The sequence below is a fragment of the Fistularia commersonii genome, chromosome 31 (genome assembly GCF_037954325.1).
Source record: "Fistularia commersonii isolate RoL2024-O1a breed Wild chromosome 31, RoL_Fcom_v1.0, whole genome shotgun sequence".
Lineage (NCBI taxonomy): Eukaryota > Metazoa > Chordata > Actinopteri > Syngnathiformes > Fistulariidae > Fistularia > Fistularia commersonii.
In genome coordinates, this window is record NC_141314.1 from 4,228,751 (window position 1) to 4,256,685 (window position 27,935).

A 27,935-nucleotide genomic window follows, 5' to 3' on the forward strand; every position below is an offset into this window, starting at 1 on the left:
AGATGAGGACCAGAGAGGAACAATATGGATGGAGTGTGAGAGGAGGAGGAAAAGTTGAGGGTTAGATGGAGGCAGATGATTGGCTGTTTCGACCGCTGAAGGGAACGGCGTAAAGGAGGAGGAGAAGACGACGACCAAACAGTCACTCAATTGTACTGGAGACAAACACCAGCAGCAAAAACATGTTGTTTTTCTTGGTGTGTTTTGTTTTTCTCTCCTACCACTTCTAACTCCTCTCTAAAACTCCCACCCACCCCCAACACACACACACACACATATTTGTAGACGTTGTTCAAGCACCCATCGCCGGCAGGAACCCGTCTTTCCCAAATCCAGCCAAATCTGGATTGAAGTCATGGCGGTTGGGCCGCCCTGCATCCGTGCAACTAACCCTAATTACAGCCTGCAACTCTGTCGTCATGTCTGACCGCCGTGTTTGGACAGAGTCTCTCTCTCACACACACACACACACACACACACACAGTCACACACACAGCACTCTAAAAGGGACTGGACTCCTCTGTTCATCCGGGAAGGGGAGATGATCTGCATCAAAACACCAAAAGCAGTCATTGTAAAATGTTGACATGAATCTGAATGTGTTCCTTGAGATGGTGCTCCGAGGTTGAGTTCACGTTTCCGTCTTTCCAACCATTATTTTCTCAAAGTGAAAAAGAAATATCCCTTTCTCTTCAATTTCCGCAGAGTCTGCAAATGGTGCAGCCAATCCCAGGGGCGAGAGGAGGGGTTAACCCAGAGAGATCAGCTGTCAATCATGAACATACACGCCTGCACCCAATTTAGTCTACAATGAAGACTAAATCGCTGACTGTTTTTGGACTGTACGTATTAGCATAGCGCTAAACAGCTCCTCAGACTTAAAAACCTCAAAGAAGAGGAAGAAGAAGCAGCTTCTACAGCAGTGATGAAACCGGAAGCCTGCTTCCCCGTTGTGACATCACAGCTTACCTCTTCGCAGGATACATCCCATGTGTCATCACAGTGAGGTTGCCTGTGATTGGTGTAGCAGTTGATTGATCATGTCGCTAACATCACTGACATCTGGTTCCGTTGTATAAGACGGCCTGCGAAGTGCGCTAGGGGAACCTCATAGGCTGACGTCCTGTCAGGCCTGTGACCGCTGGGGTCCGCTCAGACTTGGAGACTGTATTAGGGACCCGCAAATCTCCAGACGTGTCAGGGTTTTCCTTTTTTTGGACGATATTCATGGATTTACCCCTGCTCAACTTCTGGAAGGACTTGTTCTCGCACAACCGGCGGCAACCGCCAGGCAGTGAGTCCGCGGCTCACAGGGCCAGTACCAACCAAGGCGTGATTAGACCCCTGGTCCAACACTCTCGCAAGCACAGTAGGCATTACCCTCCCCGTCGGATACATCACGATATTGCCCATAATCCTCGCCAATTCGCCCCCAGACCCCATAGAAGCACTCATGAACACCCGAGGTTCCGATCCAGGCCGCTCGGATCTGGCCCTCCGGTACCGCGTGAGCTTCCGCCTGAGTCAGCCAATCACAATCCCAGGGACATGTTTAATCCAGCCAACGGGAGGCCCCCGGGGGACTCTCCGTCTCCATTCAGGGCCAATGACGGTATGCTCGGGGTCAACCCAGAGCAGCTCCAACTCATGGCACCGCCCCCAAGGGGCAGTATTCAGAACGCTTGTGCTACCGGTATTATCCTGCGTAGCGTTAGCGGCGAGCCGCTGAAGCTCCCCATGTGGCCAGTGGGAGACACCCTGCAGAATGCGCGAGGGATCGGGATCATCCTTTGCACTGACTCCGGGGAGCACTTCCTGCTGCCCTCACAGCCACCGATGGATGGTGAGTTGATGCCAGAAAAGGACGGTACCATTCTGGACGACTTCGACGAAGCGTTAAACCCCCACGAGGTTATCGGTGAGATGGTTGAGCTTCCCCCCACGTCTCTCATGGGAAGCTCTCAGAACCCTCCCGGTCTCGCCATTGTCCTGCGCGGTGTCAGAGGAGAGCACATCGAGCTCCCCATGTGGCCGCTGGGCGACAAGCTGCAGAACACCTGCGGGATCGGTATTGTCCTGCGCGGCGCCAACGGCAATCACTTCCTGCTCTCCATCAGGCCGCCGAATCAGGACGACACGGTGGATGTGTTCACGGACGACGACTTAGAGAGCTCCCAAGAACAATTAGATTTACCCATTGGACAATCCCTGAAGTCCAGGATCAGGTCCCTGCTGGGGAACAGATATGTCTTTGGAGTCCTTGCCCTCACTTGCGTTATAGGTTTTGTCATTGCTTACCCCACAAAGGTGGCGGAGGTCCGAAAGAGCATTGGCGAGTTCCGGTGGAACCCTCAGTCTCTGCGGAGCGGAGTGCGAAATGGGCTGGACCGGATTATCCTCCAATTGAAGTAAAGACTTCCTAAATGGCGGCAAGGAAGATATTCTTCCAAACCATCCTTGGATAGTGACGGGCATGATTTCCCCTAAGTCATTGCACCCTTTGGTCTCGTCCGACCGTTGGACTTTCCTGGCTGTACATAGCTAGTTTATTTTTTTTTACACCTCAAATGTCACCCAAGGCAAATAATGCCCCATTTAGACCCAGATTCTACAGTGCCACCATGATGTCTTTGGGGTTGAACCTCAAGACAGACTTAACGAAAGAAGATCCCATCCATCAAAACAAAGGACGGAGGGGAGGCCAAAGCCAAACGGACCCATCTCATTGGCTTCGGTCTCCAAAACTGGACCGGCGGGACGGACTCACCCTCCAGAACCAGGTATGAGCTTTCAGACGAGGTAACATTCAAAGTTCACTGATCTTCTCACAGAAGTCTTGCCCAGAGAAATAAAATGAGCTGCCGATCTGTTCACAGTGAGGTTCTCTGATGAATAACCAGACCTCCAGCAGTGAGACTTGACTTTTTCTCTGATTTTCTTGCTACTCATAAATTCATTTACTTGAATGCATCCATTTAATAAATGTTTATGGCACAAGGTGGATCTGTTGTATCTATACGCTAAAAGTTTACTTCATTTTTAGCAGTTTGAACTTTTAACTGTTTCACGACTCAACCTTCGAGGATATAGATCCCTGTAAGGACTCCACGGGGCGGTTTCCGTCATGGCAGAGCGCCGGTTGTGCCGATCATGAGCCAATCACAAGTGTTATCTGAAGCAGGCGTTGCAGCTAAAGCTACTCCCAGCAGCCAATGTGGTAAGCTTGACAACCTTCCCTTTGCACCGCCTCTGCTCCAGTCCTAGTCTGCTCAGAGTCCTCCAGGTTAGCCCAGGGAGGTCGTGACCACTGGCAAGACTTTCTTGGATGTAATTCCTCAGTCCATCCGTTTATGGCCGTGGATGTAGTATGGCCAACATTTAGCTTTCCAGATGTTGGCACTTTGTTGTTGGTTTGGGCCGCTGGAGAGGTGGAGTTGTCTGCGGAAAACTGGATCTGGTGCTCTGTTGCTGTACAATTGTACTCACTCAGTTAATTTAAAGTTCCTCGCCAAGATGAATGCCAAAGATGGATAAAATGCGAAACAATTTAAGGACTATTTGTAATGGAATCATCAAAAAAGGGACTACAGTGATCCCTCGCTAGAACGCGGTTTACTTTTCACAGTGTTGCTACTTCACGGATTTGCGTCGTGCATTGCATTCTGATTGGCTAAAAAGTCACTCCGCTGCTTCTCTACCTGTGCATCAATAACGTTGCAGTTTAATACGTACACGTAAGTAAAACGGCTTGCCAAATTTACATGACGTACGTGCAATTTCGAGTTTCTCTAAAACCCATAATGTTGATAAAACGCTCTGCGGCAGGGCCCAAAAGGCAGCGGAAGATGTTATCTATCGCAGATAAAGTTAAACTTCTGGACATGCTAAGGGAAGGTAAAAGCTATGCGGCTGTAGGTCGGCATTATGGAATTAATGAATCTTCCGTTTATGCCATAAAGAAGTAAAAACATAAGGACGACAGCAGCAATGTATAATAGAGTATTTGATTGTATAATTGTAAAAAAAGGTTTGTACTTCATGGATTTTGCCTATCACGGGTTCTTTTTGGAACGTAACCCGTGCGAAAAACAAGGGTATACTGTACAACTATCGGTACCGCTCAGAAAGAGGATGCACATTTTGCAGACGATGTGATTAAAATACATTTTATTGCACAGTTTGTCTTCTTACGGGTTACCGCCTCCTCACGGCAAGAAGGAGTCTGACCTTTTCAGTGTGGACTCTCCACATTCTCTGTTTCTGCGAGACCTCATGCAGGAGGTTCATCGGGACCCTGAATTGCTCAGAGGTGCGAATAAGAGACTGGATCGTATTTTATATCTCTATATGACTTGTTAAGGAATATTTGCAATCACCTGATGACTGATTCAGGATCAGCTCCACCTCTCGCCCAATGACAGCTGGGATCACCTCCGCCACTCCGACTATTGATAACGAATGAACAAATGAGAGTTTCTCCAAATCCGAAACGGTCCGCACCTGTAGTTCCTCCACATAACTAATGAGTTCATCTCCCGCCATTTGTAACCCCTATTTTTCCTCCAATGATGGAGCTGCAGCGACTGCTCCCTTTTTTTCTCTCCAATGTCAAATTGAAAATATACGTTAACAAAAGGTGGACAAAAAAAAACTAGCACCAGTGGCGGGAGTTTTTTTTTTCTCATTAAGATATACCCCAGGGTTTGAGTAGGTGTCGCAGAAACAAACACTGGAAAATTCCGGGCCCTTTTTTTTTTTTTTTTTTTTTTTTTGGGAGAACCCTGTCAGATCTTGACGAGCTCAGACCTGCAGCTCCGAGCCACGTTTTTCGCGGAGACGTAAAAATCGCAGCCCCCGACGCTCATTGTCTCCACGGCGTCCGACCAAGACTGCCACGTATACAGCCGCGGACGGGGGGTGGGGGGGTTAAGGAAGGAGGGAGGAGGAGGGAGAGAATGAGGAAAGGAAGGATGAATGAGTTGGGAGGAGGAGAGGCAGTCTCGTGGTGCAACACTGCCCCTTCCTCCCCTTCCTCTTTCCCCCTCCCTCGTGTCGTCACCGCACTGTGGCGACCGCGGCTCCCATGCAGAATGGAAAACGCCACGTTGCATCCTTTCTTGCCGTTCCTCCCATCCAGCTGTTCTTCACATTAGCTCTGTTCCCTTGGGATGGGGGGGGGTGGCGAATCCCCTTGATAGTCGCCCCGGCAACCCCGGAGCTCGATGGCTTGGGGTCTGCCGTCGTCCGGCAGGTGTCGATTCGTGCAGTCCTAAAGGTTCCGCAGGCCAGGAGGTCTTACAGGAACGGTCCGGGGGTGCCGGGCGTTCTGGCTGATGAGGGAACCGGAGACGAGATCCACAGCTGGAACGTCTCCAAGTGGACGGGAGAAAAATATAACCCCCCCTTCGGGAGGAGAGTCACTGAACTGCCCAGTTTCTCATCGGAAACATTACATAACAGACACGCAGTCACGTCAAGATGTGACTGCATGCTCAGATTCTTTATTTCATTGTAGTTTAATTGAATTCACTGCTTTTATGTCGGTCCGTTTTTCAATAAAACACATGAAGTAAGAATAAGGGAGTGATTGACAATGAAAAATGCCAGTTCGATAATGGAGTGAGAGTAACATGGTAGTATTCAAAGAGTAGCGTTGTAGTTATGCTACAACTCTATTTTGACAATCATTTATTCACTCATTTGTTCATTCATTCATCGCTTATCCTGAATCTCAGGGTCACGGGAGGTGGAAAGCCATCTTGGCAGTCATTGGGCGCGAGATGAGGTTCGCCCTTGACCACAAGGTGTTCATCCTCAATTCACACCTAACATCTGCTAACAACTTTTTTTCATTTTAGCTGGCCACAATTAGCTGGCAGGCGACTTCCTGCGTTTATAAATAAAAATAAAATAAAAATGAGGGGAAACTGCTTTGTTTCAGGCAGGTGGTGAATTGTTTGAGCAAAGAGTAAAGGCCCCAGGAAGGTACCCTGTGGTGCACCGCACATGAAATCAATATAGCATCACTCAAAAACAAAATGGCTCTGGTATATTTAGTTCCACATGGGTTCTCCATGTGGATCTCCAGGTTCCCGCCTTGGTTCCCTCAAAGTTCTCAATCTTCCACCCGGCTTGGAAAACAGACGGGGGTTCATCGAAGACTACATTTTCCTCAGCTTTGAATGAGAGGGCGAATGGTTTGTCGTCGCTGTGATTGGCAAGCGACCGTCCACATTCTGCACGTCGCAGAATGCCAAAAAACATATTTTCTGCACAAAGCTGTCTTTTAGCTTTGTAACTGTCTTCAAAATGGACACGGCCTTTTAACTTCTTCTCCGCTCTGACACCCTTCTCCTCCGTCGGCACGTCAGAAGCGGCGGAGGGAGGCTTTGTGTGCAGACTTTTCCAGGCCGGGACGTCCTGTCAGCCCCCGTTACCGTGACGCCCCGCCCAGCGCGGCGGGGGCAAAAACAAGAATCGGGCAGCTGCGGTTTGATGGGAGGTTTGGTCAAAAAGGGGAGAGGAAGGAGGGGGGCGTCCTGTGCTAAGTGGGACGTCCCACTGGAAATGTCTTCTGTGTGAAGCGGTGAAAGGGTTAGATCTTCCAGGGCTTTCGCTCACTGCTGACTTCTCCTGCCTTCTCCCTGCTCTGCAAAGCTGAAGGTAAGAGCCGACCGGAGCTTCTCGGCTCCTGCAGGAGAGGTCGCTCGCGGTTGCTAGTTTGTTTATTCTTTCGTGTCTTTCCTGATCCTTTGCGACCTTTGAAACCCAGAAAGTCAAATCATGTGATTTGAAGCCGAATCTAGAAGTTCTTGTCTGTAACACTGCAGTTAGGAGGCCTCCCAACTGCTTACCGCATAAACCCCAAACAACAACAACAACAAAAACAAAAACAACAATAGCATGGTGCCAGAAACTGAGTATTCTTTATTATGAGGACCTGCTTTTAAAAGGTCAAACCTTGGGGAACAATCCTCTCCTGTTGCAACCGTCCTGTAACTAAAAAGGGGGATGGTGTATGTGCATATGTATGTGTGTGTGTGTGTGTGTGTGTGTGTGTTTGGGGGGTTGAAAATAAGCTTGCAGGTGAAAACAAGCTGCGATTATGTAGTATTGTGTGCCACATCAGCAGCACACCGGTGGGAGGGGGGTGTTTAGTGTGTGTGTGTGTGTGTGTGTGTGTGTGTGTGTGTGTGTGTGAAGATACGCGAACACATGCGAACACATGCAAACACATGCGACTTTTTCTGTCTAGACTTTTTTCTGTGCGTCATGCGCATGCGCGTCATCGAAACAACCGCTCCATTCACTTCTTGTGAATTTGTGAAAATTGGCATTTTTATGAAGGGAGTTCTGTATGGGAAAGAAAGAAGAAAAGAAAGGAAGAAAAAGAGGAGCGATCATCTCTTGCCTGACTTCCCCTCTCCTCCTCCTCCTCCTCCTCCTCTCACCCACCCTTCTCTGATTACTCTCACGTAAAGGAATGCGGGTTGCCATGGCGATCGGTCAGCAGCTGTTGAAAATTGCCCCGTTGTATCGGTTCAGATGCCTTCACGTGTCAGCAAAACTGTCAGAAAAACTGGACACTCAGTCGGAGGGTGAGATACAGATAGAGAGAGAGAGAGAGATCACCCCCAGATTCATGGTGATTGGATTCTGTGCACTTGCACGGGGTCGCCATGGTGATTTGTACGATTATCCATGGGTCATTTTATGTCCAGGGTTAAAACACAAGCATCCAAAAGTAAACACAGAAATCCACTGTTTGAAAAGTACAGCAGAGAACAAAAAAGTACCCAGAATCCACCAATATTATCAGTGAAATGCATTTCGGGGTGTTGGAGTACGACGATACAATGTGTATTTGTATTTTTTAAGTACTTTTCCCACTTGGGGACAGTTTGAGGCGACTGATCAGGATGGAACTGCATCTGCACTGCATGGAACTTTTTACAGTATTTTATTTCCATGTATAAAATGCAATATTTGTCATGATATGATATGAGGTACTCCGTTGATGGACAACTAAGTTAGTAAATAAATAACAGCCGATGTGAATTCTAGTTGAAGTTTTCTCACAAGTTCAGCGAGTTGAGTGTTTCTGGTTCTTTGTTACCTTGGCGACGTTTCAAGCCACTGTTTGAAAAGTACAGCAGAGAACAAAAAAGTACCCAGAATCCACCAATATTATCAGTGAAATGCATTTCGGGGTGTTGGAGTACGACGATACAATGTGTATTTGTATTTTTTAAGCACTTTTCCCACTTGGGGACAATTTGAGGCGACTGATCAGGATGGAACTGCATCTGCACTGCATGGAACTTTTTACAGTATTTTATTTCCATGTATAAAATGCAATATTTGTCATGATATGATATGAGGTACTCCGTTGATGGACAACTAAGTTGGTAAATAAATAAGCCGATGTGAATTCTAGTTGAAGTTTTCTCACAAGTTCAGCGAGTTGAGTGTTTCTGGTTCTTTGTTACCTTGGCGACGTTTCAAGCCAGTGGAGTAATAACAAACCTGGATATGAAGATTTCTGAGATTTATCGATTGAATGCTTGAAATACAAATCTTACTCCCAAGCCTGATTCACGGAGCCTCTGCCAACAACCAATAAAAGTGCAGTAAAATAAAGAAAAAGCGTTTTGTATCGTCAGCTGCGGTTCGAGGGGAACTATTAACGTGGAAAGACAACAGTAGTAGTAGTAGTAGAGGTAGTAGTAGTAGTGGTAGTATTTATCATGATGTTGGCTGGTTAAAGAAGTTTATAAAGTGAGAGGTCATTATTTGGCTCAAATAGATCAAATTATCATCAGCAAAACGTGAGATAAAAAAAAAAGGTGCAGGAATTACGTTTCTATTTATTGAGTTGTTTGATAAGACTTTTTTCCCCTTATGTGTATTTTGAATTTATTTATTTTTCTCGCTGAAAAGGGGTTGTTTTGCAACAATTTAATCGGAATACTCCGAAATAACAGTTAAATATCATCCAGTGCCGGGTTTGTCTCGTCCTGCTTTGTGATCCCGCCGCTTGAAAATCTGACTTCCTCGACCCCTCTGAAAGAAATCGGATTAAGAAACAAAGAGGGAAACCTTTATTGTTCGATTTATTCTTTGAAAAGAGCTGCCCGATTCTGGCGGAGGACAGAGTGTCCCGGGACAGTTAATTGTTGAGGTGGCAGGTCTGGAGCGAGGAGGGAGGAGGCGGAGGAGGAGGTGTGCACGGAGCCGAGGACGCTGGGAAATACCGGGCTCGCCTGGAAATCTGTGGAAAAAAAAGCCGCAGCCCCTCCGACAGGAAGGAGGAATTGTTTTTGCCGTCTGGGCCCGAGGCGAAGGAGTGGAAACGCGGGGGGGAAAATGAGGGAGCGATCGAAGGGGGGAAATGAGAATAAGGGATGGAAAAATGGGAGGAATGGATGATTTTTAAATATCAATAAAGTGCACCAAGTAGCGGTCCACATGGGGTGAGCTGGAAAAAGTTAGTGTCAGGTATGGAGGATCTCAGGTTGCAATCTCCTCTTCCTGTTTGTGCTCTTTGTGCGCCGGGGAGGCCCGGTGGTCGCTTTGAAACCCGTCCATTGTGCTACCAACTCCCCCCCCTCCAGCTCTGAAACCGAATTCCTCAGGTGTTCGGTCGTCCGGAGAACACCTGCTGCAGGAACGTCCGTGAGAAAAAAAAAACGCACGCGTCCACTCGTCCTGGATTTTTTTTTTCGGGCTGGATTTGCCGGAATATCAAATTAAATTTCCCCGTTGAAATTCATAGAAATGCTATTTATCCGTTCCAGACCCTGTTTTTTGTTACGTGAATGTCAAATAAGAAAAATGCACTTTATAAATAACAAATAATGTCCAAAAAATAATAATTCATAAGTAAAAGAGAATGTAAAGAAATAAATTGTGTTTATTAAGTATCTATAACCCGTTACTTTTTTTCGGATGCTTTAAACCCAAACAATGATGCAGCTACTTTATGGATTTTTACGAGCTAATGAGCTAAATAGCGCGCAGGATAATGATAAAGATAGCAAGCAGTGACTTTTCCTGTTAGGCTGCTGCATTTTTTTTTTTTTTTTAACAAGACGTGTTCCAGGCACTGTTTGGGAAAAAATAAAAATTAATTTAATCAAAAGTAAAAAAAAAAATCATGTCACAAATGGACACTTGTGCAAACTGTGCAAAGTTGTGTAAATGGACACTATCAAAACGTGCCGCCTACATATGTGCAATTTTAGATTTTTATATGTTCAAATTTAGTGGGCACGGCTTACAGGACTGTCTCAGAAAAGTAGAATATTGTGATAAAGTTCTTTATCTCCTGCAATGCAATTATAAAAACAAAAATTACTTTTTCATGATATTCTAATATTTTGAGATAGGAAATTTGAGTTTTCTTAAGATGTAAGCCATAATCAGCAATATCAAAATAATAAAAGGCTTCCAATATCTCAGTTGATTTGAATGAATCCAGAATGTATGACATTTTTGTTTTTGTAATTGCATTACAGAAGATAAAGAAACTTTATCACAATATTCAAATTTTCTGAGACAGTCCTGTATATTCAGGTGCGCTCAATAGTCCGAAAATTATGGTATCTCAAAGATCGGACAAAGGGAGATGTGCTCTATCGCTTTATTTACCGGCTACAAACTTAATGCTACAATGTGTTGCTAATTATAACTTACATGCTTTCCTACACTTTATAGCTACATTTAGCAACAGAGTCAATGCCACTTTTCTTTTTAAAACTTTCAAACCATCCCCATCTGGCATTGAATGACTTTTGATGCCTCGTGTGTTGACGCTCCCTCCCTCCGCTGCATCAAATACTCGTAAATGTCTCCTGCCTTCTTGCAAAGAACGGTATCTCACCAACAACACACACACCTCGCTCATGTGGTTCCATGTTTTTCTCTTGGCGGCGCATCCAGTGGCCATGCCAGGGTCAAACACTAGTAACTCAGATCTCAGCTCGTATCACAAAGCGGAAAACCGATTTAGTGACGCTTCGCACTTTGCAGTTTCACCTGTCCATGCAGCAGTGGCGGCAGAGCAGCCATGCTAAGCGCTAACCAGCCCAGCAGAAGCAACGATGGGGTTCAGTGCGTTGCCGAGGATACCCAAATTCAGACATTGGATTGGACACCCGTTTGTCGACATCAGCTAACTTGTATCGGTGGCTTAGCGAGTCCTCCAAAGCTGTGCGTGTTAGCATGAAGGTGGCGATTGGCTTCTCTCCGTGTCCGGTTGGTTTTTAAGGTTGTGAATGTTGTGAATTTGTCCTTTTTATGGTCCTCACAGTGGTGTTAGGTGTCATGTGACCCCCCTAGCATAGCACTGGAACACTGCTGCAGATAACTCCCCCGCCCCCGTACAAAACAAACTTATTCCATGCCAGCGATGCAACTTGCGCTAACCCCTCCCATTGCCAAAACAATGTCTTCGTGTATTAGCAATGCAGTATAAGCTAGCTGTTAGCATACATCTTCGCTGATTCTGTTATCTCAGGGTTGTGTTCACGGGGATTGTTTTTCCTCTAGCAAGAACTGCGCGGCGCTGCATTAGCGGCAAGCAAAATCCAATCTCCCCTCGAGGTGAAAGTAAACAAGTGTCCGCCGGAAGATCCTGGACGGACGGCTGAAAGGGCGACGGGATCTCGAGGGGAGACGTCCTTCTACTTCGTCAATGGCCCCGTTGTACAGACGCCGCAGAAGCAGGCGAAATTTCGCCACCCCGTTTCCCCCGGCCGAGGCCCTAATTTGTTTGCGGACCACATCCCAGACCCCGCGTGGGCGAGCCCACCGCCGGTCCCCGGGGGTTCGTCCCTGCAGCGGCTCACGTCTTGACCGAGCGACCGCAGCGGGGCCCGCGGGGCGTTCGCCGCCAGACGGACTTGGCAACGTCTCCGACACCTGTTCCGTCCAAACACTGAGGAGAGAGGTGCTTCTCTGTTGTTTTTTTTTCTAGAAGAGGCCGTCGGAGGTTTTTTTTTTTTTTTTCCTCCAAACAAGCATCCACCTCCAAAAACAAACCGGATTTCCACTTATTTATTTTTCCTCTCGGGCAAATGGAATTGTTTCCACGGGGCTCCTCCGAGTTCCTCCACAGTCACAAGAGCATGCAAGACACTCACTGGGGACCCTTAGATGCCCACATGTGAATGAGAGGGTGAATGGTTGTACGTCTCTATATGTAGTCCTGTGATTGGTGCAGGGCCTCTCGCCCAATGACAGCCGGGAATGAATGAATGAATGAACGAATGAATCTTCGGAAGTGGCTGTTTAGTGACAGATGCCCTTGAGCAAGACAACCAGGCGCTTCTGCCGTCGACATTTTCACAAAAAATGATATCTAGCATATAACCCTTCGAAGCAAATGCTATGTTTATGAATATTTTCGCATAAATTCATGTATCGTTTTTTTGTTTTTCGAGCTGGATTTGAAGCGCGAGGCTCCTCCGCGGTGACGTCCGGGCGTCTCCGGCGCAGACAGAGGAAATCAGTGTCCTCCTCCTCCTCCCACGCCCTCGGCGTGCCGGCCGTGTTTGTCCTCGCCGTTACTTCGCTAGCGGCCGAGGCCCGTTTACGTCGCCGAAGAGGAGAAGAAAGAATTTCTCTCAATCTTCTTTTTTAAAGCCCTCCTCCTCCTCCTCCTCCTCCGGGCGGGACGGGTGGGTCTGTGTTTGCGGCAGGTTGTTTTGCTCGGTAGCGACTTTGCGCTTGCTTACCTAACGAAGCTACCAAATTAAATACGTCTAAGGGGGAGGAGGAGGATGAGAAGAAGAGCTCCTTTATGAGCCTGAAGTTTCCCTTTTAGCCTCGGCTGTGTTTGATGAGGGCGCAGCTTTTCCAAATAAAATAATTTGTTTTGCCGTCGCGTCGGCCCGTCGTCGGCCCCGAGCCCTGGAGCGAGCGCCGGGAGATGGCGTGCGAGGCGGCGGCGGCGGGAACACCTTGTCCCTCCAAGTCAAACACCGGCGCCGGGGTTCCGTGTTTTTTCTTTTTTTTTTTCTATCACAGATGAGATCTTCCATTTTTTGAAAATGTTCCCGTCTTTGCGACGGCGCGCTTCCTGCGGATTTCCTTAAAAAGCTCCCAAAATTTTTCCAAAAGTTCCTTGTGGAGGCTCCAGGCAAGGGGGTGCTGTACTTTTCCACGGATTTACACACACACACACACACTCACACACACACATGTGAGATAGAACTCAAAAGTTCTGTGAGGAATCCATGGTGAAAAGTTTTTTGATGCTTTAACTGTCTTTTATTTTGAAGGCCACTGCCGTGACACACACTGTCATCCACAGGTGTGTAAGTGTGTGTGTGTGCACATGTGTTTGTGTGTGTGTGTGTGCATTTCAAACTCCATCATGCTCCCGTTTTACTTAAAAAGGAGGCGCCGTTTTTTCCATGACATTCTTTCCCCCACCCTCCGCATGCCGTTTGTCCAAATACATCGGCCATTTTCACACGCTCAGTGTCAGCGGGGGCCTTTCGTCGGGAGCCACGTGCACGCTCTTCAATCTCCGGGTGGGGAAGGGATTTTTATTGTTGTCACTTTAAACCCGATGAACTCAAATCTCAGATGCAGGAATTCCAACCGCTCGGAGGCCTTTGTTAAATCCGATTACCCGTGTCGGTCCGTCCCCGTCCCCCGCCTTCTGAGGAATTCCCTCCTTCGCCGACATCTATCCAGTCTGGAGACTCGCAGTTGTTGTTGTCGTTGTTGTTTTTCGGACGACGGCGCCCGAGACAAAACACGCTGACATGAAAGGAAGGTGGAAAAACTTTGAAGTGCGGGATATGCGACCGCCACCATCACACACACCAACCGCCGTCACCCCCATCCCCGCTTATGTCCACGTGTGGTGTTCGACGGCAGGGAAGGGAAGGTTCTCGCCAAGCGAAAATCAGCCAAAAAAAAAAAAAAATCATCTGGAAAAAAAAAAATTTGAAAAAAAAAAATCTACAAAACCAAAAAAATAGCAAAAAAATAAAAAATAAATTGTGCAAAAAAATCTGCCAAAAAAAAAAAAAAATTGGCAAAAAAAATTGCCAAAAAAAAAAAAATTCTATGGTGGCGGAGGGCGATGACAGACACAGTTGGAAAACCAGTGATATTTTGAATCTGAGTGGATCGTGAAGTAAAAGTCTCAACGTTGCGAGAATTAAGACATTTCAGAATAAAAGCCCTAACGTCGGGAGAGGCAGAGAGGGGCGATTGCGTTGTAATGTTTAAACTGGAAACATTAAAACTTTAAAAAAGTCAAACAAGATTAAGGCTTTTATTTTGAGAAACCGGTGACAGCATTGTCTACTTCCTGTATCAACAGGATGTAGACAGGAAGTGCCAACAGGAAGTGCTGGAATGGCTCATAAAATAAGTAAAAGGTAAAGAGAATTATGGATTTTCAAACTAAACGTCCCGATGTTGGCAAGGGAAGTAAACGATGTGGTCTTCTAAAACGTTTCAACCATTCACAAAATATTTTAGCTTTTATTTTAAAAAATTGCATTGGTATCATAGCGTCCTTTTCAACTTCCTGTCACTACCGGAAGGGCACCGGGGGAAGAACCAGCGATGACAAACGCAGGAGGAAATTTAGTGTCACTCTTGGCCTGTTTGACGCCTTGACAGGAAGTGGATCGTAAAGTAGGTCTTAATATTATGAGAATAAAAAGACATTTCAGAGTCAGGAGGTGAAAATGCCATTGTGACAACCACAAATATCAGCAGATGTTGGAATTATTCAAAGAAATAAGAGCTTTTATTTTGAAAATCTCCTGATGTTTTTTTTTTCATCTTCCAATTAGCAGCCCTGAATGACACACACACACACACACACACACACACACACACACACACACAAACCCCATGTTCTCCTACCAGGGTTCTATCCATTTTCTTCTTCCTCCTCCTTTGACAGCCAATCCTTCCAGGTTAAGCTCCGCCTCCTGACACATCCTTGGCTGCGATTGGTTGTCCCGGCCCACAATGAAGATTATGAATGAATGGATAAATGAATGACTTTTTCCTGAGATTCGGTTCCACGTTTCATTCATGGGTTTCCCGGGTTCCTCATGAAGGATCTGACCTGCTGATCTTTCTGTCTGCAGACTTTGAAGATGAGGGTGTGGATCGTCTTCCTCCTGTGCCTCGCCGGCCACGCCATGGCTGCTCCAGTGAGTCACTGCGTTCATGTGTGTGTGTGTGTGTGTGTGTGTGTGTGTGCACAAGTGTATGTGTGAGATTTCTGAGCTCTCCAGCCCAGCTGTAGTTCCTGTATATACTTCCTACAGTCAGTCTATGTGTGTGTATAGCTGTGTACATGTATGCGTGTGTGTGTATGTGTGTGTGTGTATGTATGCGTGTGTGTATGTGTGTGTGCACATATTTTGATTCCACGGAAAAAAAGTATTTGCTTTCCCAGCTCCAACCGATCCCTGGAGTCTAGGTTTGGCTGCCCGATGATGTGATTTCAAGACTAATGTGTGTGTGTGTGTGTGTGTGTGTGTGCTTCTCAGACCGAGGAGGAGCCCAGCCTGGCGGAACTTGAGGCCGAGGAGCCAGTTGTTGAGGTCAGTCCAGATGTTCATCCTATTTCTATTTCATCCTATTTAACCCGTTCTCCCACGGTGTTCCATCCAGTCGCTCCCGCTGGAGACGTGATCTCACGTGTTCTCGCGTTTCCCCTCATTGTCCTGGGAAGATTGTCCTCGCACGAACGCTGTTATCCATAACAACCGCACCTCTCATGGCCATGCTTATTACACTGTAATTACATGTTATTAAACTGTTTCTCATATGTAATGACAGTGTAATAAGCGAGGTGTGACAAAGCTCTTTTAAAAATGCATGAAATTAAGAGAAATGAGAAAATCATTAACTCTGCTTTCATTTCTGGTTGATGTGGGCTCGAGTTAGGTCACGCGGGTGGTGGTGACCAAAGAGGTTTTGCATGACAACAGGGCAAACAGGAAATACCTGATCTGCTCTTCTGGATCTGAAAATAACCGATCTGATTCTCGCTCGGAGAGACGGTCCGATCCGAATCGGACCTCCGGGGACTGTCGTGCGGTATTCGGTCACGCGATACACCCAACGCCACCAGGGGATTTTTGAAAAAAGGATTTAAAAAGGAGCCACGGTTTGGCCTCTGGGGGGGATCCGGATTTTTCTTTCCACAAACCGGCCGATCCAGACCCAGCTGTTGCCGACCTGCAGACAGCACTACTTCCTGTGACTGCGGTCCTGCTCGGTCAGCAGCAACCTCTTAATGGAAACTGCGCACTGAGATCAGACGACAAAGCACAAAAATAAATAAGTTAATAAATAAATGAACTAAAGGACCGCCATGTGTGTGTGTGTGTGTGTCTTCAGAACGAGGAGGATGCCAGCCTGGTGGACATCGTGGTAGATGAGCCAGTTGAAGAGGTCAGTCCTGGTTTTGGTCGATATGCCGTTCCTAGCCTAGTTGCGAACTAGCATGAGTCGGTAGATTATCTAACTGGCCAAAACAGCCACTGTGCGTTCGCTCAATGTGTCGCGCAATGCAGAAAAACATCGACCGTGGACTCCGACACCTGCCGGCACCTGTTTTTGTTTCCCCGCTAACACCCAATCAGCCATCCAGCTAACAAGCTTAGCTAGCAATAATTCCCTCATTTCTGGACGCCGCTAATCTAAGGCTAATTTACGCCCCAAAAATCGTCAAAAGAAGATGAGCGCTTCCTTGTTGTCGTGGCAGACGTTAGCACGTTAGCCGGATTTAGCGCAGCGGTGTTTGAAGGAAAGCTCTGCAGATGCAGGGCTCTGAGCGCCGCGAACCCGCCGCCTCCCCCCGTCTCCTCCCGCTCGCGAACACAATGTTCCGTCCTGCAGTCGGGGGAAGGAACGGGAGGCGGCGGTGATGGTTCTGCGGTCTCGTCGCGGGAACAGGAGGGTTTAAGATTGCAGGAGCCGAGCAAACCCGCATCCGGCACACCGCCGCGATCTCAGCCCCGCCCGCTACCATCCTTCCAGGGGGAAGCGGCAACCTTTCATCCTTGGTGGACACAAAAATCCCATAAACTTTTTTTTTATTAACACAAACATCAACCAAATATCATCCCGGGAAAGAGAAATAAAAGTTTTTTTTTTTTACATTTCCTCCCCCAGGGGTCCGGCGGGACCCGGGATCCTACAGCTGGTTTAATTTTAGCGAGCCATTACGTTCCTCGTGTCCCAGCCACATGTGGACGCAGCTGCTTGTTATTGTTGGCTATTATGGTCTGGCTGCTCCCAGACTCCCGTTTGGCCTGCAGGGAGGACCCCGGGGTAGTTAAGCGGTTGCTGGTCTAAGTGGACGTTGTGCAGAAATAGACCCTAAAAAAAAAAATACATCTCAAAACTGGCATGAAACCCTTCTTGAGTTTCTTCCACGCGCCACCAATCTGACCTTTGACCCCTCTCGTCGCCCAGGAGCCCGAGGTGGGGGCCAACCCCGTGCAGGTTGAGATCGGGGACTTCGACGAGGCCATCGAAGTTGTCGAGGACGTTACTACCGAGAGTGAGTAAACCCCTTGTTTTGGAACATGCATCATGCGCCCATTTACTCTATACTTTTTGTGCTTTCATATATTTCAACTTTATGAAATATTTCCAACTGTACTGGAATCATCTCGCCCGGAACCAGAGGTCTATGTAACAAATCACGTTTTCAATAACACAAGTACCACTTGTGTATACATGTACTTCATCCTCCACTGGAAAGGTGTACTTTATATTGCACTTGTTGGCGTGACATTACTGTAGTTTTCCAAGTCGCCCTGACTCTGGAACAAGTACCCCAGGTTAAGGTGACATTTACCAGGATGAAATGTAGTACCTAGAAGGTTCCAGCTGGTCTCGGTATGCTTTTTCCGTCATTGTCTGATTACTTCCCGGTCTAGACGTTTTATTGGCCGACGATGCCGAGTCTTTTCACAGTGTAACTGTTGTTGCTAATTCCTCGCAGAGAAACCACATGTTTCTCTGCATTGTTTTTTTTTTCCAACTTTCCAACTTCCAACTTTTGAATTGAATTCAAAAATCCTCTGAAGAAGCTTCTCTGAGGCAACCTCCCGAGAAATGCCAAAGAACCTCCGGAAGGAGATTGGTGAAGAGCAGAGTGGCCTCATGGCTGGAAAGGGCAACTCTAGCCTCAGGACCTTTTGTGAGAGATACTGCGCAAGAAGGCCTTGGACCGGATCAGACACAAGCTGGACTGCTTTTGGAGCTTGCTGGACTCAAAGCTGCCATCCAAGTGCATCCTCTAAGATTGAGATCTCAGATGGTTGTCCGCCAAGGATGCGTGCTGTTGCCTCATACCTGCAAATTTCAAAGGCATCAACATTGTGGCATCTGTATAAAGGAACTCACGGTATGCTTATGACATTGAAGACTTGAGCAGTCGCCCCTTAGGGACAGTAAGACCTTTTTGCAGTTCCAGGTACCTTTTCAGAACCTTTGTGCATTGGGACATTATAAGACCCTGAGTCCATGGACCTCAGTTCCCAGAATGTGACGCAAGTTGTTGGCGATTGGTGGAATTCATAAGCCACACCCAAGACCAGATACTCCTTGCGGACTGCGCAGGGCCACTTTAAATTTTTGGTCACCGGTCAGAGGTTTTTATTGCGACAAACTGGACAGATGCTGCAGGCAACGAAGAGGTCCAAGCTTTTCTGGCCCGCTGCACCTCAGAGGGGTTTCCAGGGCTCGCGGAGGAGTGTAAACATTTTGGGCAAAAATAAGGACAGAGTTAACTAACCCTATTACTGTTTTATTCCCTCTCTTGGCATGTGACCCGAGAGAACAACAGGCAAAGATTATGACTTGATGGACAAGTGGAAGCTCAGCTAGGAAGAGGAAGACCAAGAACGATGTGGGCCAAAAACATCAGCCAATGGGCTACCCATTGAGAACGGCAGATTGCCGATGCGACTGGGACGGAACCACGAAAGATACAAATATTAATTCAGAAACCATTTAAGGAACAATCAATTCTTTGTTTTTTTTTTTTTTTTTTTATTGAAACCACAAATCGCCCGACCGCGTGCAGCTCTGCCTCGCCTCGCCTCCTCGGTTCGTGCCATTCAAAGCGCCGCCACCCGCGACCTGGCAAACGGAGCGACCATAATGACAGGGCGCCGCCTCCGGGAGGAGATGACGGCTGTAATTACGCCCTGCAGGTTTTTAAGTGAGAGAGAGCAAACCTCAGTCTACAGCTGGGAAAACAGCCCGCCGGGACACGGCGTACAGAAACGGGCGAAACAGAACAGGACGTTCTCAGGATGCATAAACTTGAAAGCAGCAGGAAGTACACTGGCAATAGCTTCGCTATGCTTATCGTGATAAGCTAAGGTACAAGTGTGAAGAGAGGATGCCAGGAAAAAATCGATTTGTTAATTCATTTTCAGACAATTGGAACTGTGAAAATGAAGAGAGAGCGTGAGATGAATATAGTTTAGGAAACCTCTGTGTTTGTCCACTTCGTATGTTGCCTAACTTTTCGGTATTTTTTTGGTGGCTGGAGACAATGTTTTCTACAATCATGGACGAAAGTTTTGAGAATGACACTTTCACAAAGTCTGTTCCTTCAGGGTTTTTAGGTGTTTGCCAGATGTTTCTATGGTTGTGTCATTCTCAAAACTCTCAAAACTTTCACCCCACCACTGGATTCCGACCAATGGGATCTCTCCAACTAGATTAATGCCCAAAAATGGTCTTGGAAGGAATCCTGTGGACTCAAGGTCAAACTAAAAAATAATTTTGGATCTTCAGATGATTCAAACATCTGACATTTTCCCGGGTTTGTTTCCTCTTTGAAGATGAATTGGGAGGGCTATAATTGACAGATCGATAACCTGTCCGTGAAATGATCCATTGGTTCGGTTCAATCTCCTTTTCCGGGTGGACAAACGCCGTTTGGACGTTGATCCCTGGTTGTTTCGAAGTCGTTCACAAACCAAAACCCCACGTCAGCCGTGGACGTCCCCGTACGAGGACGCTGTCCGACATGTCTCTTACGTTAAGTCAACGCGAAATGAGCTCGCTAAGGAAATTAGCTCGACGATTTAGCGGTTTAAAACCAGCTGGAAGCATGCATACCCTGCACCCCGGCATGCAGTACCTACCGCTTTATTGATTTATCGGTATCCTAATTAATCCCAAACATCGGCTCCGGTAAACATCAGGGGGTTCATCCTCAAAGAGAAGTTTCGGGCACCGAGCGGTCGCTTCACCAACCTTCTACGTCCTGGAATGATGTCATGAAGGTCTACTCCGCAATGCTTTCGGGACACGAGGCTGCCGGAAGCAACTGTTTAAGGGGTTTGGAACCAGATGATTCCTCCAGAGTCTCAACGCACGACAGGGCTGATCGTTAGCGTTTCCCTCAGCGGAAATGAAAGAGGATTCAGTGGGTTTTCCTGGACTCGGCATTGTTTTTTCTTTCTTCTTCTTCCTCTTCTGATGAACAAACAGCAGCTTCATTCAGCGGCCGAACCTCAAACGTCGCTCTCGTCCGGTTCACGGAGCCTTTATGTCTCTCCTATTAAGCCATGAATGACTTCATTCATGGAGGAATGCAATTGTTTTGCTGCTGCGTCGTCTCATCCCTGCCTCCCCCTTTTCTGCCCCCAGATCCCTGCCTGAACCACCACTGCAAGAAGGGAAAGGTGTGTGAGGTGGACGAGAGCAACACCCCAATGTGTGTGTGCCAGGACCCTTCCACCTGCCCTGCTGCCGAGGGCGAGTTTGAGCACGTGAGTCCGTTTGTGTGTGTGTGTGTTTCCCTACAGTTGGAAACATTGTTTGAAAATGTGCTTCATTTATAAGCATTATGGATAATGACTGAATGAAAGAATGCATGAAACTGATTAAATATTAATTTAATATTGAAGAAAAATGTAGAAAATGAGAATTGACTTGAACCCCCCACCCCCCCCCCCAAAAAAAAATCTAATTCATTGTTTTCATTTACCAGAAAAGCTTAGCTATAGCTACGTGAAGAGCTAAAAGTTTTCCTGACCAGAAATTTTATATAAAACATTTTTAAAACATTTCTTTGAATGACCTGAAACTGCGAAAAAAAAAAATCCACAAAAAAAGACATTTCCAAAAAAAAGAAATAAATTCAAAAGATCAAACAAAGTAAAAATTAGTCAGAAAATTAAAGTGAATATTGTGGATGCGTTTTTTTGTATTGACAAAGCAGGAACAGTAGGAATTTACTACGGTCAAATTCTTTATCACTTGAGACGCACAAATCTTGTACACGCTGGTTTCTCCAACAACCATCTGCAACGCTAAGCCTTCTGGCTAATGTAGCAGATAAACATTTACAACCGCATCTCCCTCCCTTTAAAAGACAAAGTATTTTTCTTTTTAAATTAATGCATTGAATGTTACTGAATCATTAACATTTGTTTAATCACAAGCGTCAAATTTTCTTTTCTGAATATAAAATATTCAAAACTAAGCTTACATTATACTTCCGTGAAATGTAACACACAATCACTTTTTTCCCCTTTACTATTATATTATATACTAATTTACCTGTAATATTATATAATATATTTGTAATTATTACTTGAGCAGCACAACTTATACTCGCCCTGTACGACGCTAAGCCTTCTCGATAACAGTGTATAAACATTTACCAACACGGTGGGGAGAAAAAAACAAAAAATATCTAAAAATCACAAATCTGATTTCTTCTTCTTTTATCATTTCAACATATCGTCGTGTTTCACTTGCAGGTTTGCGGCACCGACAACAAGACCTACGACACCTCCTGCCACTTCTTCGCCACCAAGTGCACCCTGGAGGGGACCAAGAAGGGCCACAAGCTGCACCTGGACTACATCGGGCCCTGCAAGGGTGAGTCTTCTGTCGGGCCTTTTTATTTGTATTTTTTTTCTGCGTCTAGGCTTTTATTTTGAAAATGTCTTTATCGACCCAATTGTTGTTGTTGAGGGAATCTTTTTGCCGTTGTTTACGAAAGGGCAGACGTGATTGTAGACTGATAAAACTGCCAGACTTTACAGATACAGGTGTATTGTTTGGGAGAGCGTGGCATGGGAGTGTGTGTGTGTGTGTGTGTGTGTGTGTGTGTCTTGTGAAGTGTTTGCAATAAACTGAAGGACCTCGATTTCACGCAAGTTTCTCCAGACGGGAGCATCTCATGTGATCCCATGATGTCATCTGTTTCCGATGACATAATTGTTACCGCGCAGCATGTTGGCGTAGCGGTTAGCGCTCCCGCCTAACAGCGTGAAGGTTGAATTCCCACACAAGGGCCTTTCTGTGTCTCCATGTTCTCCCCATGCCTTCGTGGGGTTCCCCGGGGTTCCCCAGTTTCTTCCCGCAATCCAAAAACATCAGCGTTTCTAAATTGAGCGGATGTTTGAATGAATGAGTGAATGCACGTAGGTCTCTATATGAAATGAATGAATGGTTGTGTGTCCCCATTTGACGTGTGAATGAATGAGTGAATGGTCTCTACATGTGACGCTGTGATTGGCTGCTGACCGGTCCAGGGTGAACCCTGACTGCAGGATAAGCACTTTTGATAAGACATGAATGAGTGAATCATTGGGCATCATTAGCCTGCACTTACCTTTTGGGATAAACAACCGCAACCTGCACAGCAAAATGATGCGGAAATCTGGTACGCGACTAACGTACGAAGCTGGATTTCCTCCAAGATGCTAATAATGCTGATGACCACCTGCTAACGTACAAAGGCTAGCCACTAGCATTTGTATCCCAAATTAACAAACAAATCTGACTGTTTGCCGTAAAAATCCGGACCTAAAACTTACGACGTAGCAGAAAAACTGAACCAGGGAGGAGGAATATTTCTTATTTCCAGTCTTCGTGCAGACGCCTGATAATTCTTCTGAAAATAAACGTCCATCTGTTGAACCCGAAGTGGATCGAACCAAAATCACCTGTTTGTTTTGTCATTTCCATATTAGGTTTGGTCCCCCGGCCCCTCCCCTTCACTTTTAGCTGTTAAGGAAGCGATAGCTAAATTAAGCTAAGCTAAGCAGCTGTAGCTGGTCCCTATCATGGTTGCAGGTGTTTGATGAGCATGTGAGAGTGCGCCGTCAACTCCCCCCTCAAGACGGGAGGATCAGTCTGAACACGCCGGCTGAGTTTCCTACTGTTTGGCACTGAAACAACACATTGCAGGTTTGCGTGTGTGTGTGTGTGTGTGTGTGTGTGTGTGTGTGTGTCGGGGCTGGAAGGCTGATGTGGAGACTGAGGTGTTTGGCAGGAAGGGGCAGGATTCAGGCCATGACTTGAACGCCGAGAGGAAAACTATTTCCAAGTCGCCGCTGCTTGTCAAGTCAGTGGGTTCAAATCTGATTAAAGGGATCGGCCACGAACGTTGTTTTATTTTGTTTAAATTCTCTTAACAGGATAGAAAAGTTACATTCGCCATTTCATAAAAAAAAAATCTGAACGCAATTGTGTGAAACGATGGCTTCTTTAAACTCATTTAATGGAAAACCAGGTTTTATACTACATTACCCTCATTTCCATAGGGCAGTGCTAACAAACCTCTGCTAGCATCTTTTCTGCTAGCAGAGCAGTTTTTCACGCCTTTACCTCGGCATGAGGATTCTCCACGTTCTCTTAGTTTCTCCCTTGGTTCTCTCCGGCTTCCCCATCTTCATCCCAAAGTCCAAAAACAGCCATTGAAGACTTAAAATCATTCGTAGGTGAATTAGAGGGTGAATGGTTGGATGTCTCCTAATTTGATCATATCATGCAGAGCGGCTTGGTCTGCGGGAATCACCTGTTACGATGAATCCATATTTCAAGTAGAACTCTTGGTATTGTCTGTTAAAATCTTTCTTTTTCTTGGAAGTTGGCTCTTCACTTTTCCCCTTCGAAAAGAAACTCTCCGTCCGACTTCTGTTTTTTACTCATTTTGCAAGCTTGTGGGTTACTTTTTTGGCGCTCAAGTGACCGAGATGTAACCGAGAGATCCCGGTCATTTTAAAAAATAAAAGATTTTTCAAAATAAAGATTGTTCAGACTCAGATAATAAAGCCAACCCAAATAATTGATTATTTCTTGCGCGGCCTGGTACCAATTGGGAGTCGGGGATCACTGGTTTAGATGATGAATCAATGGCAGCCATACACACCTGAAATACACTTAAAAAAAAAAAATGAACATTATAGGTCTGACTGATGTGCATGAGAAGGAAAGTTCCTCAGGAATAAAAACAAAGGAAGGCAGCGAGCTGACGGTGCGCTCTCTCTCTCTCCGCAGTCATTGAGACGTGCATGGACACCGAGCTCAACGAGTTCCCCCTGCGCATGAGGGACTGGCTGAAGAACGTCCTGGTGACCCTGTACGAGCGCGACGAGGACAACAACCTGCTGACCGAGAAGCAGAAGCTCAGGGTGAGAGCCGCCGTCTCGGAGACTTCCCTCCAAGCCTCGTACGCATCGGCTCGGTTTCTGCCACCGTTTTCGTTTTCGGAGCTGAAACTATCTACGTTTCCTTGCACGTCGTGTAATGACGACAAAAGTCTCGACTCCTGATATCCACCGTTTATATATGCCTGTTTATTTATTGTATAGTTATTTTATTGCCTATCTGTATATTTTATATACACTGCTCAAAAAAATAAAGGGAACAATTAAAAAACACATCCTAGATCTAAATGAATGAAATATTCTTATGAAATACTTTGCTCTTTACACAGTTGAATGTGCTGACAACAAAATCACACAAAAATGATCAGTGGAAATCAATTGTACCAACCCATGGAGGTCTGATTAGGAATCACACTCAAAATTAAAGTGTAAAAACAAACTCCAGGCTGATCCAACTTTGATGTAATGTCCTTAAAACAAGTCAAAATGAATCTGTGTTGCTTCCTGAGTGGACACTATGATTTCACAGAAGTGTGATTGACTTGGAGTTACATTGTGTTGTTCAAGTGTTCCCTTTATTTTTTTGAGCAGTATATATTGTCTAATTTTTTACAGTTTTATATTTGTATTGTCCAGGACTACAGATGGAAATTAGCTATGAGCTATAATCTGGTACAAACATCTCTGCCTCTGTGCTTAATGTATTTGTACACTGTCCTAATAAACTTCTAAACAAACAAACAAACCGTTAACCTCGCACTGCCATCTAGTGGCCTGGGGGTGTAATTGCGGCCGGCGAGATCATTACCGTGGCGTAAATGTCCATCTCCTGGGCGCCACCACCGCTCGTAAAAGGTTTATAAGTGCCCAAAATGGGAGCGCAGCGAAAAAAAAAGTAAACAGGCCTCCTCAGAGGGAACGTCTGATGTGGTTCTGGAAGTCGGTACTTTCGTTCTGACTGAGAGAAAACACAGATCCCTCTGGTTACGTAAGCGAAGCCTCGGCCTGAACTTCATGGACGGGTTCCTTTTATTTCAAGGAACAATGAAAAATATCCTACAAAGTGGCGGTTTTCATCCGGCTTTGACTTCGCAGGTGAAGAAGATCTATGAGAACGAGAAGAGGCTGCAGGCCGGAGACCACTCCCTGGACCTGCTGGCTCACGACTTCCAGAAGAACTACAACATGTACATCTTCCCCGTCCACTGGCAGTTCGGACAGCTGGACCAGCATCCCGTCGACGGGTACGAACAACACCAGAGGGAGGGGATAGCCAAGAAACAGACGGATTGATGGATGGATGAAGAAAAGGATGGCTGGATAAATGGCCAGATAGATAGATGGATGATAGATGGATGGATGGCGGGATGGATCAATGATCAAACAGAGAGATGGATGGAGGAATGGGTGGATGGATGCATGAAATTACGGACAGATGGGCAGATAGATAGATAGAAGGATGGATGGATGGATGGATGGATGGATGGATGGATGGATGGATGGATGGATGGATGGATGGATAGATAGATGGATAGATAGCAGCGACGTGCAGTCAGGGGAGGCAGGAGAGGGCCTTGCCTCACCTGCCAATCTTGGAAAGAAAAAAAAGTAAAATAAAAAAAATAATGAAATTATATTAATCAGTGATTTTCACTAAAAGGTATTTTCTAACTGAAGGATGAAAAGGACAACTTGTATAATCAAGTTATCAATGGTTTTAATTTTAGATTTTTATTTATTTTAGATTTTTGGTGTGCTACAGTTTGCATGTGTGAAGAAAACTAATATGATATTTTAAACATAACCCATTAACTGTTGCCAATAAAATAGTGAATAAACCACTCTTTAGGGTTCATATGTTTGTAAATCTGATTTTGATGAAGTCGGTGCCTCACCAGTCATGAACCTCAGCGCACATCACTGATAGATAGATAGACTTTTATCAAAAACTCCTATTCCAACCAGTGTGTGTGTGTGTGTGTGTGTGTGTGTGTGTGTGTGTGTGTGTGCAGCTACCTGACCCACACTGAGCTGGCCCCCCTGCGCGCCCCCCTCATCCCCATGGAGCACTGCACCACCCGCTTCTTTGAGGAGTGCGATGCAGACAGCGACAAATACATCGCCCTGGAGGAGTGGGCCACCTGCTTCGGCCTCAAGGAGCGTAAGTGGAATATATTCCTCCAGATTTATCCAGGCCTTGAAAATGCCGGAGAAGGAGATTTGAAACAAAAAAATCCCGATCCGAGACTTTTTTTCTGCAAACCGTCAGATGCTATTGAATGGGTGCAGTTTGCATGATGCTCGCCGCTGAGCAGAAGTGCATTACAGGACTGAACATGATGAATAATTCTTAATTATTCAAGGGAAAAAAAAGTAACACAAATAAAAAATGTTTTTTTCATTTTTTTCTTACAGTAAAGATAATATTTTACATTGTTTTCAATGTCAGATGATAATTAAAAACAGAAGCCTCTTATGGAAGGCCAGAGAGGGCAGTTTGAGACATAAAATACATAATTAAAATCAGCTTATGATGGAAAATAAGATACTTAAATATACATATTTATGATATTGATCACAGTTGTCCAACTTTAAAATAAATGTTATTTTTTTACTGATTATTTTAAATTAAAAAAAATTTCTTCGCTATTGCTCCGTCCTTCTGACGAACATCGTGTGTGTGTTTTGCAGAGGACATCGACAAAGATATGGTCATCTAAAGTCGTCCCTCCAGCAGCAGCAGCAACAGCAGCGGCGACAACGTGATGGGACGAGGCGCAGATCCCTAAGTTTAAAAAAAAAAAAAAAAAAAAATCACAGATAAGGTGCTAATTGCAATTTCAAAAAAAAAAAATATTTTATTTTTTTTTTAAATGATGATCTTTTTTCCTGCCTATACCACTAAATAACAACAAAACAAAACAAAAAAAAGGCAAGAGAGCACAGCCTGTACTAACCATCACCCATGTGATTTAATGGAAGTAAAACTAGAAATACCGGAGGACCCGGGGTGTACAAGTACTTCAGTATTTTATGCGTGTGAATACTCATTTGGGGCATTTAATTGGACGTCAATCAAACAAACAAACAACCTGTAAAGTCAAGAAAATAAAGTTTCTAAATAAACGCTCCCTCTGCTTGCTTCCTACAAGAAAGCGACTTTTAGTTTTTGCTGCCCTCTAGTGGTGGATTGTGTTATTGTTTTATTTTTGGTACTACTGCTTTGAATTTTCCATGCCGACTCCGCGTCCCCGTACGAGGACACGTGTACTTTGAAACCAATAAAGAGGATATATTGTGTAATAACCTGGGATGGGAGGGGCTGGGAGGTGGGAATCTCGCAGGCTGAGACTTTTTCTTCTTTTTCTTCTTTTTCTCCTTCATCTCCTCCGCCATTCATTCCCTCACATGTTTCTACTGACTCTGAGACACCGAACAGAACTCTTCTCATGAATAAAAAGATGGTCTGGAAGAAAAAGTAAATCTCTGCATGCGTTTTCGTAT

At 45.6% G+C, this 27,935-nt stretch overlaps 1 protein-coding gene across 1 annotated transcript; it reads left to right on the top strand.

Moving 5' to 3' along the window:
- Positions 1-6,489: 6,489 nt before the first annotated feature.
- sparc (secreted protein, acidic, cysteine-rich (osteonectin)) lies at positions 6,490-27,914 on the top strand. Its single transcript, XM_086139301.1, has 11 exons — positions 6,490-6,663; positions 15,126-15,191; positions 15,534-15,587; positions 16,390-16,443; positions 17,470-17,557; positions 20,674-20,795; positions 21,792-21,912; positions 24,322-24,455; positions 25,527-25,675; positions 26,444-26,592; positions 27,123-27,914. Exons 2-11 carry the CDS (start codon positions 15,135-15,137, stop codon positions 27,149-27,151), a joined length of 957 nt encoding a protein of 318 aa, XP_085995427.1. The 5' UTR covers positions 6,490-6,663; positions 15,126-15,134; the 3' UTR covers positions 27,152-27,914.
- The last annotated feature ends 21 nt before the right edge of the window (positions 27,915-27,935 follow it).